Source organism: Myxocyprinus asiaticus, chromosome 3 (assembly GCF_019703515.2).
Source record: "Myxocyprinus asiaticus isolate MX2 ecotype Aquarium Trade chromosome 3, UBuf_Myxa_2, whole genome shotgun sequence".
Taxonomy (NCBI): domain Eukaryota; kingdom Metazoa; phylum Chordata; class Actinopteri; order Cypriniformes; family Catostomidae; genus Myxocyprinus; species Myxocyprinus asiaticus.
In genome coordinates, this window is record NC_059346.1 from 44,401,801 (window position 1) to 44,415,163 (window position 13,363).

General features: G+C 38.0%; 1 protein-coding gene across 2 annotated transcripts; it reads right to left on the bottom strand.

The window, feature by feature from the left end:
- Positions 1 to 1,398: 1,398 nt before the first annotated feature.
- LOC127428200 (metaxin-3-like) lies at positions 1,399 to 13,363 on the bottom strand. Of its 2 annotated transcripts, XM_051676388.1 has the most exons (9): positions 13,230 to 13,363; positions 12,537 to 12,606; positions 12,255 to 12,331; positions 7,475 to 7,567; positions 7,184 to 7,366; positions 6,665 to 6,741; positions 4,234 to 4,406; positions 3,508 to 3,596; positions 1,399 to 2,756 (listed from the first exon to the last, which is right to left on the bottom strand). In XM_051676388.1, the coding sequence occupies exons 1-9, from the start codon at positions 13,320 to 13,322 to the stop codon at positions 2,658 to 2,660; spliced, it is 954 nt and encodes a 317-aa protein (XP_051532348.1). In that variant the 5' UTR covers positions 13,323 to 13,363; the 3' UTR covers positions 1,399 to 2,657. The 2 variants fall into 2 exon arrangements, with proteins under 2 accessions (XP_051532348.1, XP_051532357.1); XM_051676397.1 differs by lacking the exon at positions 3,508 to 3,596.

The window sequence follows — 13,363 nt, forward strand, 5'->3', positions numbered from 1 at the left end:
ACTTGCCATAGATGTGGCTGTCTTGTTGGGCACTTCTCACGCACCTTACAGTCTAGCTGATCCCACAAAAGCTTAATGGGTTTAAGATCCATAACACTCTTTTCCAGTTATCTGTTGTCCAGTGTCTGTGTTTCTTTGCCCACTCTAACATTTTCTCTTTGTTTTTCTGTTTCAAAAGTGGCTTTTTCTTTGCAATTCTTCCCATAAGGCCTGCACCCCTGAGTCTTCTCTTTACTGTTGTGCATGAAACTGGTGTTGAGCAGGTAGAATTCAATGAAGCTGTCAGCTGAGGACATGTGAGGCATCTATTTCTCAAACTAGAGACTCTGATGTACTTATCCTCTTGTTTAGTTGTACATCTGGCCTTCCACATCTCTTTCTGTCCTTGTTAGAGCCAGTTGTCCTTTGTCTTTGAAGACTGTGGTGTACACCTTTGCATGAAATCTTCAGTTTTTTAGCAGTTTCAAGCATTGTATAGCCTTCATTCCTCAAAACAATGATTGACTGATGAGTTTCTAGAGAAAGCTGTTTCTTTTTTGCCATTTTTGACCTAATATTGACCACAAGACATGCCAGTCTATTGCATACTGTGGCAGCTCTAAAAGAAACACAATGTTAAGCTTCATTTAAAGAACCAAATAGCTTTCAACTGTGTTTGATATAATGGCAAGTGAACTTCTAGTACCAAATTAGCAATTTATCATGATTACTCAAGGATAAGGTGTTGGAGTGATGGCTGCTGGAAATGGCGCCTGTCTAGATTTGATCAAAAATGACTTTTTTCAAATAGTGATGGTGCTGTTTTTTACATCAGTAATGTCCTGACTATACTTTGTGATCAGTTGAATGCCACTTTGGTGAATTAATGTACCAATTTCCTTCCGGAACAGCAAAATCTGTACATTATTCCAAACTTTTGGCTGCCAGTGTATATCTTTCACAAATGGATCTACAAAATGTCCAGATAGTGTAAAATTTAGAAAATTAATAAAATAAAATATATTTTGATGTTTTATTTTTCATATATCAAAAAGATAATGTAACAAATCAGGGCAAATCTTGACAGGATTCAATACTTTCACTCTGAAATTTCATGAGATGCAACTGGCTGTCAAACATATAGTGAGGTACACATAACACACAATCTACACATAAGTGTTTTCTCAGGCACTTATTGAGTCTAAATAGATAGACAACTACCTGTTTAAATAGACAACTTATATAATTTCAGTAGTACACCCAAATGACAATAGTCAAATCATACTGTTCATGTGTTGTACTTGCTATAGTATATTAAAAAAAAAAACTTAGTAGGTTTGAGGTTTGGTTTTACCAGCTATATATAACTTTTAAGTTAAACATGTTTACTTGTTTCCCCATTTTAATCAGAGAAAAGTCTATATCAAAGAACTTTATTTGATTGCATATGTACATATATGTGAACATTCCTGTACATTAATATATAATGAAATATACAGTTTCTCGAAACACAACAATAAAAGTCAAGTGAGGGCATGGCACTGCAGTGGGCATTTAAGGCCTTTCTTTCATGTCTAAAATGTCCAGAGGAATATGAATAATAATAATAAATGTATACACAGTACACAAAAATGACACCATATGAAGTGATCTCTTTGCAATAGAAGTAAAAGTCACGTAATCAAGAATGAGATCAGAGCAGAATATGGAATGGACAAATTCAAATCAGTTATGCTGTAATGAGGCACATGGAGGACATTCAATTAATACAGTAAATGACACCTGGCATGCCATGTGCACTTAAACAGGAGCTTTATGAACCTTATGGAAAAATACATTTAGACCTCTAATATTAATTATTATAAACAACAAATAAAAGCTGAAACAACTGCCACTATGTGACCTCACATCCTCATTAATAATACAGTATGTGGCTCTCAAAACAAGACTTTTCAGGAAAAACATCAATTAATAATTCAACTCGAAAAACCAATCAGACATTGTGAGCACAACCCAATACTTTCAGAAAGTTGTCCAGATCAAATGAGAGCTATGGTTATCATAATCCTACTCAGCTACATATAGAACAACCTAGACCAATACTAGGTCTTATTTCCATGTAAAACTATGTAAAACTGCACTGTAATTATGTCCAAGCAAGGTGATTAAATATTAAACACTATTAAACAAAAAAACCCCACACCAAACAGTTCAATTACATTTGGGAAGCCTGCCTGTGCACAATTCCATATACTGTATAGTAATTTAAATGAAAAGCAAAGTGCTTTAACTGGAGGCAACTGGTCTTACATCTCCATTAAATATCTTAACAATCATCAATTGACAGTTCGATGTTGCTATTATAATTTCTCTTTTAATATGTAGGTACCACATGTGCTAATCATTCTTAAATACAAAGAATGCCCATTAAACTAGCCCTTTATAAAATCCATGGTTGCTGTGTTGCAAAATCAATTACTCATGCCACAGAAGACAAGCAAATCTCTACCCCATATCTCAGCATCATTATGAAAAACTGGCATTCATTTATTATGACCTTATCAGTCCATTAGAGTTTTAATATGATGGGTGTAGCTTTGGAAATCCTTTCCAGTGCAATCCTCTTCCTTGATGAATAAATAAATAATGAATATGTCAGTGGTTATGGGGGGGGGCTGTCAGGCAGGGGTCGAGTTCCTCTCACTGGTAAGGGCTGAAGGTTTGGCCTCATGTCTGTGTGGTCTGTGCTGGGGACTGCTGCGAAGATTGCCATCCATCTGTTACAAAATATCAACACTTAGAACCACAGAATTAACAGTGGTAAATACAAAAGACATTTAAGACCAAGAGCTGAATTCATTGATCCATGTGCAAACTGCATTTAAATCATGTCAAAAGTCTAGACACACCTTCTCATTCTTTATTATCCCTATTATTCACATCTTAGAATAATAGTAAAGCAATCAAAACTATAAAATAGCATAAATAAAAAGAAGTATGGGAATTATGTAGCGATACTTTTTTTTTAGCTTTTCCCAAAGTAGTCACCTTTTGCTTACTTTACAGCTCTGCAATCTCTCAACCAACCAATTTAGTCTAATACATCCGTTAAAAAAAATAAAGGTTTTGTAAAGAAATATGTACGCACAATTTATCTACAAATCTGCAAAGTAAGTCTACAAAAGAATTCCCAGCATTTAAAGGAATATTCCGGGTTCAATACAAGTTAAGCTCAATCAACAGCATTTGTGGCATAATATTGATTACCACAAAAAATTATTTCGACTCATCTGTCCTCTTCTTTAAAAAAAGCAAAAATCGAGGTTACAGTGAGGCACTTTAAGCTTAACTTGTATTGAACCCAGAATATTCCTTTAAGCATCAGCCTTTTTTTTTTTTATCAAAATGTTTTTAAGTGTGTCCAGACTTTTAACTGGTAGTGCACATACTGCAATTCAGGTATGACATTTGACATTTAATTTTCAGTGACATTAAACACAGGAGCAAATAAGCAGATTTCCTCAAGACCTTTTCAATAAGGTTGGACTCTTTGTTAACAAGCTGTGTCAGTTTCTGGAGGTTTGCATCAACAAGATCATTGGAAGCCGTCAGTGCGCCTAACAAAAGAGCAAAGAAAGAAAGAAAAGACAGGATGCTGATTCTAAAGAGAAGCATGTTTTCTCGCACATGGGAAAAATGTTAGTGCAGATTTAAGAGTGTAGCAAAAGAGACATACTGTAGAAAATCACTTAAAATAGCCACAAGCCCCAGGATGATGATGTTATTACTGTCTTTTAGCTTTTGCAATGGACAAAATGTCTCAGGTTGAAAGCAATAGTAAGGTAATGAATAATAGAAGTGTAGTTAAAGGGATAGTTCTCCCACAATTGAAAATTCAGTCATAATTTACTCACCCTCATGTTGTTCCAAACCCATATGACTTTCTTTCGTAGAACACAAAAGGAGTTATTTATGGCAGAATGTCAGAGCTGCTGTTGAGCCCCCTCCCCCCTATTTTATAAAAGAGAGAGAATTAACTATTCCTCTGATTTTCCACAGTCATGAGGCTGAGTAAATTACTTTTTGGTTATGTAATTCTATCTGATTCAACAGCAAACAGGGTACATAAACAGAGATGGAGATAAACTAATAAAAAGTTAGAGATTAAGATAGTGGAATCACGCAGGCCAAATACTATGTTTTTTGTGGTTATTAATGGACTACAGGAGCTGTGACAGTGTTCTTACTACTTACCGTCCATTTTCTTCTCAGCTATGGCATCGGTAAAGTAATTTTTAAGGATGGTATTGCAGAACTGGCACAGATTATCAAGCTGGTTCAGGTGCTTCTGAAGTTGCCCGCTGGGCAGAGGGGCTTTAAGGAGGGGGGCGATATAACCAAACACAAACGCATCCAGGCTTGTAGGCCTGGCAGATAGAAAACACTGTGAACTTATGGTTAACACAAAAGATTGCATCTATCTCAAAATATCAATTATAAAACCACTAGTTCTGGTCCTGAATTCGATTTGTCAATACAGCATTTGTTCTAGCTGTGCTAAAATACACAACACATTATACTATATATATATATATAACTATGATGCAAAATACCTGTTTACCTAACTACTGTGTATAGAGGCCAACTATTAACCTAAGCACTAGGTAGGTTTACATGTCAGGGACTAATCTTCTAGCGGAAGGATCAATCTTAATGAATTAGATTAAAAATAAAATGATTTAATTTAAATGTTGTCATTATTATTATTATGTTATAATTTTTTTATAAAAGCAATAAGGCTCTTAAGACTGTGCTATACTGTACATGCCTGTATATATACAATATAGTATGTGTTACGCCTAACAACACAATTAATCTGTGATTATATTCATAATATAGCATGGCCTTTAATACCTTATTGCTTAAATATAATATTTAAAATGCTTAGATTATCTAAAAAGTAATTATTGACAAGATTAAATTAGGTTTTAGTCTCAAATCACTTTGATTTACATATTCACTTCTATTTACATAGTGATTTACTTGTTTTGTAGAAAGCCCAGTTGAAATCAACTCAAACAGAGACTTTTCACATGAATGTATAAGTAGAGCTGTCAAAGTTAATGCATTAACACATGCGGTTAATAAAGCATTAAACCAGCATAAACACTGGTTGGCGTAGGGCAGGACCTTTGTGATATGTCCGCCTGGAGTCATTACACTGATGCACACACACCACAAACACACACAACAGCCGAGTTAGTGATCAACTGATGGAGAAAGGACCTTTTAACACTATTTGCCTTAGATAGGACTTGTGACAGAAATCAAAAACTTTGCAGCCCTTCCAATTTAATTACCACAGAAGCAAGTCAAGTCTTATAGGTTTAGTTCACCCAAAAATGAAAATCCTCACATGATTTACTTGCCTTTAAGCCATCCCAGATGTGTTTGGCTTTCCTTCTTCAGCAGAACCGAAGTGAATATTTTTATAAGCACATTTCAGCTCTGTTTGTCCATACAATGCAAGTGAATGGGTGCCATCAGGCTGCTGGCTGGTTAATGATCCAAAAGGCAAATTTAGGCAGCATAAAATTAATCCACACGACTCCAGTCGATCAATTAATGTCTTCAGAAGGAAATCGATAGATTTGTGTAAAAAATAAATAGATATTTAAAACTTTTTTTAAAAATCGCTTCCTGCCAGCTGTCGACGCATCGTTGCTGTTGCGTGACGTAAGCGCAATGGCGCATTCATGCGATAAGTCTGAAGCATGCACTTTGTTTACAACAGAGGAACGAACGTCATGCTAGAGTTACGTCATTTCAAAAAGCTATCCAGCGCTGGCTGGAAGTACCGATTTAAAGTTAAAAACTTTTAATTATCGATTTGTTTCTTACACCAACCTATCGGTTTGCTTCAGAAGACATTAATTGATCAACTGGAGTGTGGATTAATTTTATGCTGCCTAAATATACCTTTTGGACCATTAAATAGCAAGCAGCCTCATGGCACCTGTTTACTTGCATTGTTTGGACAAGAAGAGCTGAAAAGTGCTTATACTTCGGTTCTGTTGAAGAAGGAAAGTCATACACATCTGGGATGGATTAAAGGTGAGTCAATCATGAGAGAATTTTCATTTTTGGATGAACTAACCCTTTATCACAAAAATGCATAACGAGACGTTGTTTGCAAGCACTTTTCATGTGGAGTTCAAAGTGCCGCTTAACGCCCTGAGGCAAATCATGAACGATTCACGATTGCTGTATCAAAGCGGATAGCCACAGTCTTCTGGCTGATTAATTTTGTGGAGGATGAGAGTTTAAAATATGCCCATTTCAATGAATATGCAACCTATGGGGAGACTAGCTCTTTCAATTAGTCAACCTCCCACTTAGACTTTGCTAAACATTTAATGTTACTTGAATTGGTGCAATTTTAGTTAATTTGTATCTTTATATTGTGGAAGGCTTTGTTTGGAAAATGTTAATAAAGCATTATTGCTAGATTTTGTTTTGTTTTCATTCCTAAAATGGAAATAAATGCATTTTGACAGGTAAAGTATATAGAGTAAAATTTCAGCACTTTCAAAATCTGCAATTAATTGCGATTAAACAAATTTAATCGACTGACAACACTAATAGAAAGCTAATCAATTTTATGGCATCAAATCTAATAACTCACATGTTTCCAAAGAAGTAGTTGGAGTTTCCAAGTCTGTGTGAGAGTAAATTCAGGCCCTCTTTGGCTTCACTGTAGATCTAAAAAACAATTATTTTACCAACCATATGATTTTTACATTGATTATTATGAAACATGACATAACTACAATAGCACATTCTTTGATTGTGTAACATGACACAGGCCACATTTTATGACCATCTCTGGTTTTTAAACTCTGTGGATCTATGGAGAAGAGTGTTCAGGAGAACAGACACTCAATCCAGAGAGAGATGAACTGTTTTCCGTCTCTTAAACCACAGACATTACTCAGACAAACCCATGATACACTTTAGATTATGACATTGAAATGACATTAATAAACAGTGTAGATGACTACAGTGTCATGCAATAATCAGACAGGAACAGATCTAAATTGCATGGTGGATTTGCACACAATGTCTCTATTACTAGGTAAAAGTGATGCTTATGGCAGTTTTCAAATCACTGAAAGAGTAGTAATGTGGATCTGGATTCTCATACCTTTCCCTCTACCTCTGTGATGTTAAGCAATGGCGACTCTCCTTTGGTCAATAATATACGCGACAGAGCCAAGCTAGCCTGTCGACCCGGTACAAAGAAGTTGAGGGGGAATGGAGAATGTGAAGAAAACCAGGGCCGGGTCAGGTTAGCATAATTCTCTGCATCCACCCAGAATGTGTGGAGCTATAAATGAACGACAAACACACAATTCAAAACTTGATTTGCAAAACCTCATTATGGAGACCAGAAATAGAACTGTTAAATCAGCATGTGAATTGCAGATGCACCTACCAGAGCTGGTCGCAGTTTTTCCTCCAGCAGTGCAATATAAGCCATTGTATCTGCCCCTTCTTTAGCAGTCAACTCGTAGTCTGCATTGAATCTCTGTGTGGATTAAGAGGCACATTTTCAATTATGGTGAATCTCGTGGAAACATGTCCAGATCACATTACACTGCAAAATTAAAGAAATTTTGCAATATAGATATTGAAACCTATTCTTGGACTACTAAGATCCATTGCGTTGTGATTTTCATAACAATTAAGCAGATCCAATTAAGTACTAGAGGCTGATGGTGGATTTTGCCGATAATGATAAATAATGTGGTGGAAAAGGCAGATAACTGATTAATCAGTCAATAGTTTTTAAAACGATTTAGGCTATAGTATGTTAAAAAAAACGTTCTTAGGCTTTCCTTACTATGACGGGCACTGACATAGAGGCTTCAAGAGTAAAAAATAAATAAAATCCCAGTTGCAGTTTATTGTGCAACCAAAATCACAATAATAAATAAAGATTTGAAGAGTAACTGGGACTATGAACTAGGGCTGCACTATTATGACAAAAATCATAATTGCAGATGTGTTCCTTTTTATATTGTAATTTAAGTATTTTAATTATTCATTCTGATTAATAGAATTTACATTAAAATACTTATTTTGTGTGGGGCAGTTGCATGCCATTTTCTTTACGTAGGCAATGCATCAAAACAATTTGAGAACCATGTTCCTGAATTGCAACGGCTGTAACTGTAATCACTTTTTTTCAATTAATTGTGCAGACCTAGTATGAACAAGCCAGAAATGCACTTAGCCTACTTATTTCGGGAGTTTTATTCTAAAATAAAACTCCTGAATCCGTGGAAGGCTCACGGGGCGAATCCGTGGAAGGCTCGGGCACTGGCCACGACAGGGGAACATTCTTAGTGGCTATGAGCACAGGCAGTGACGGGGGAACAACCTCCATGGTCGTGGGCACTGGCAGTGATGGGGGAACAGCCTTCACGGCTGTGAGTACAGGAAGAGACAGGGGAACGACCTCCATGGTTGCGGGCACTGGTAGTGCCAGGGGATTAGTCTCAGTGGCTGTGAGCCCAGGCAGTGAGAGAGGAACAACCTCCGTGGTCGTGGACACTGGCAGCGACTGAGAAGCAGGAGCCCTTCTCCTCCTCCTCTTCCGGACAGCCAGGAGAACTGCTGTGGGAGTGGAAAAAGGGCGGGAAACGGAAGGCCGTTTCCTGCCAGACTGGAGTGGGAGAAGAAGAAAAAAAAATCTCTGCTGGGTCCATGTTTGGCCAGTTCGTAATGTCAAGATTTGCAGATATTAGGACCCAAGCACAGAGTTCAAAACCAAAGATCCTAAACAAACTCCCATGAGGGGGGGGTGGGGGGGACCAACAAAAATTGCCCCATAGGGGAAAAAGGAATCCAGGCTGGGGCAGAGGTGAAACGGCGAATAGGACCAACCAGACTGAACTGGAACCAGGAAGGTGATCAGGACCGAGAAGAACACTGGGAGACACAAACAGGACCAACAAGATAACAAGACAAACTGGCACTGGACAGCAACTACGAGGAGACTAAAATAAGGAGAAATCAAGCGGGTTAAAAAAGGGCAGGCGTAACAAATTAAACAATAATGAGCAAACAAGGAGGCGGGGTGTGACGTAAGACAGAGAAGCATATGGTGATACAGAAACAATAACAAATCAGCATATTCTCACAAGAAGGCAAAACATCTGATTGGCATGAGCGCACATCGCCAAGACAACAAGGCGATATACACTCCTGCCAATCGACAAACAAGACGAGACAGGACACTTGTGTGAGAGTTTGGCCACACACACATCCGATACCTTACCTAATTGACCGAACCTCAGCACAACATGAAGACAGCTTGTGACCTGGGCACGTAGCGCAAAGTGAGCACAATGCGTGCCCGCGGACGTGAGAGACAGACACAAAGACCGACATAGATTATTGACGCGAGCGCATTAAGCCAAGATGACACAAGCGTGATGCACCCACATCAATAACAGACAGACAAGGAGTATGAATGTCTGGGTCCTGACACAGACCGAAAACGAACTAGACAGGAAGTCAGGACCCAGACACCACACTCAAGACATGAAACACAACAGACTCAAGAGCACGCGACAAGGAATAAAACAGAGATCGCAAGTGAACAGTCAGTTCTTGAATTTCATGTGTTGGAAGCAGGAAAAAGGGGCAAGCGTAAGGATCTGAGCAACTTTTACAAGGGCCAAATTGTGATGGCTAGACAACTGGGGCAGAGCATCTCTAAAACGGCAGGTCTTGTGGGGTGTTCCCAGTATGCAGTGGTTAGTACCTAACAAAAGTGGTCCAAGAAAGGACAACCAGTAAACCAGCTACAGGGTCATGGGCGCCCAAGGCTCATTGATACGCGTGGGGAGCGAAGGCTAGCCCTTCTGGTCTGATCTTACAGAAGAGCTACTGTAGCGCAAATTGTTGACAAACGTAATGCTGGCTATGATAGAAAGGTGTCAGAACACACAGTGCATCGCAGCTTGCTGCATATGGGGCTGTGTAAGAGTGCCCATGCTGACCCCTGTCCAGGTGGTTTAAATGTTGTGGCTGATCGGTGTGTGTATGTGTGTGTGTGTGTGTATATATATATATATATATATATATATATATATATATATATATTCACCAGATTATTATTATTATTATTGTTTTCATTATTACTATTTTTCACACAATATGAAGTTGAAGACACAATGTATGTGCTGACAGAGCACACATTTTCATGTAGACATATATTTTTATATCAATATAACCATATTTGAATTGAAATGAGGATAAAAAAATTATGAATACTGTCAGTCAGTGACTGCTTTTATTTCACTTCAAGAGGCCACTGTTATATTGAAGAACCAAGTTGTTTGAACTGTAGAACTCTCCAGCACTGACCACAGAGGAACACGGAGGAATAAAATAAAATATCAGCAACTATCGGCACCGATTAATCGGTAAAACCGATATATCGGTTTACCTATAATAAATACTTTACCATTTAAATTACAGGTTATAGTATATGCATGTATTAAATATATATACACTGGCGGCCAAATGTTTGGAATAATGTACAGATTTTGCTCTTATTGAAAGAAATTGGTACTTTTATTCACCAAAGTGGCATTCAACTGATCACAATGTATAATCAGGACATTAATAACGTGAAAAATTAGGGGCCTGGGTAGCTCAGCAAGTAAAGATGCTGACTACCACACCTGGAGTCGCAAGTTCGAATCCAGGGCATGCTGAGTGACTCCAGTCAGGCTTCCTAAGCAACCAATTGGCCAGGTTGCTAGGGTGGGTAGAGTCACATTGGGTTAACCAACTCATGGTCGCTATAATGTGGTTCTCGCTCTCTGTGGGGCACGTGGTGAGTTGTGCGTGGATGCCGCGGAGAACAGCGTGATGCCTCCACACACGCTAGGTCTCCGCTGTAACGCACTCAACAAGCCATGTGATAAGATGTGCGGATTGACTGTCTCAGACGCAGAGGCAACTGAGATTCGTCCTCTGCCACCTGGATTGAGGCGAGTCACTACGCCACCACAAGGACCTAGAGCGCATTGGGAATTGGGCATGCCAAATTGGGGAGAAATGTGGAGAAAATCCAAAAAAATAAATAAATAAAAAAACAACGTGAAAAATTACTATTACAATTCGAAAAAACATTTCAGAACTTCTTAAACTACTTCAAAGAGTTCTCATCAAAAAAATCCTCCATGTGCAACAATGACAGCTTTGCAGATCCTTGACATTATAGCTGTCAGTTTGTCCAGATACTCAGGTGACATTTCACCCCACGCTTCCTGTAGCACTTGCCATAGATGTGGCTGTCTTGTCTACTGTTGTACATGAAACTAGTGTTGAGCAGGTAGAATTCAATGAAGCTGTCAGCTGAGGACATGTGAGGTGTATATTTCTCAAACTAGAGACTCTGATGTACTTATCCTCTTGTTTAGTTGTACATCTGGCCTTCCACATCTCTTTCTGTCCTTGTTAGAGTCAGTTGTCCTTTGTCTTTGAAGACTGTAGTGTACACCTTTGTATGAAATCTTCAGTGTTTTGGCAATTTCAAGCATTGTATAGCCTTCATTCCTCAAAACAATGATTGGCTGATGAGTTTCTAGAGAAAGCTGTTTCTTTTTTTTGTCATTTTTGACCTAATATTGACCTTAATACATGCCAGTCTATTGCATATTGTGGCATCAAAGACAAACACAAAGACAATGTTAAGCTTAATTTAATGAACCAAATAGCTTTCAGCTGTGTTTGATATTATGGCAGGTGATTTTCTAGAACCAAATTAGCAATTTATCATGATTACTCAAGGATAAGGTGTTAGAGTGATGGCCGCTGGAAATGGGGCCTGTCTAGATTTGATCAAAAATGACTTTTTTCAAATAGTGATGGTGCTGTTTTTTACATCAGTAATGTCCTGACTATACTTTGTGATCAGTTGAATTAAATTACCAATTTCCTTCCGAAACAGCAAAATCGGCACATTATTCCAAACTTTTGGCTGCCAGTGTGTGTGTGTGTGTGTGTCTGTGTGTGTGTATATATATATATTCCCATGAGATTCACCCATTAACACTTTAATTAAAAATCCAGGGAGCATAACCGTCCTACCCAAACCACAGAAACAACATTCTTCTGACACTGAAATCCATATAAACAGTTACTTTATGAAACACATGAGCAGTTTCGCAGAGTAAACAGTAGATTTAAATTACCTTCTTTCTCAGGAAGTTTAGAATCTGTGTTGGTTCTGTGACAGTAGATCCCTCATGGTGTAGTTGTGGCACTGAGGCTGTGGAGGGAGAAACGTCATACATGACAGCTGCAGCTTAACTGTCGAAGAGCTATTCTACACTTGTCCATACTGTACCCCAACTTAACTCATGAACTTCAGCAATGTCAGGCACTCACAACAACACAACATTTGGAAAATGACATGGATGCTTGTGGTTACATAACAAACATTCATCATACATTCACACACATTCCTTACTGACCTGTTATAGTTCTCCATGTCCAGTCAATACACTTCACTGTAAGCTTGGCGTACGCAAATTTTGCATACGCCTTATGGGACAAGATTAAAACATATCAGGTAAATAGATTATGTATTTATAGACAAGTGAATATTGATTAAAAAAAAAAAAAATCTCTATTGACACTAGGACTTCTATTATGCATTTTCTACAAAGTCCAAATAGATATGGTGACTTAAAGCCAGCGGCAACTAAAAGCTCCAGATGCATACAACACAAGCACGTATCTATCATCTATTAGAGTCTATATGTAGGAGACACTACTAGTGAAAAGCGTTTAAAAAGTGTCCATACCCATCACATCATATCATATCATATCAGCAATTCATCTGACCTTCAAGACATAAAAAACCCTGCAAGCTGTGCAATACATATTAGCTTACTATTATCATAATCAACCTGTATAAACAAATGCAATACAATCGATTGTTTTTGCATTACAGCTACCTTAAAAAGATGCATAAGTTAAAAACTGAAGGTGTGGATTTTGTAACGAGACTTTTATTTTTAACCAAAGTGACTCTGACACTGCTAACTGTAGCTATCAGGATCTCAAGACACGTCTCTAAAAAAATGCATCGACATTTCTGAATAAATATTACAGTGCGAATATCTATACAGGATACAAGCCTTTAAAACTGCCTGTATATTTACCAGCACGATGAGAGAATCTGTGTGGACGGACGGCAGATCCCAGTCGTCTCCCCAGCAGAGCAGCTCTATGGGTTCCGCCATGTTTGTTTGCATGACTGAGACACATGAGATCGAACAATCTGCAGACAATCTTC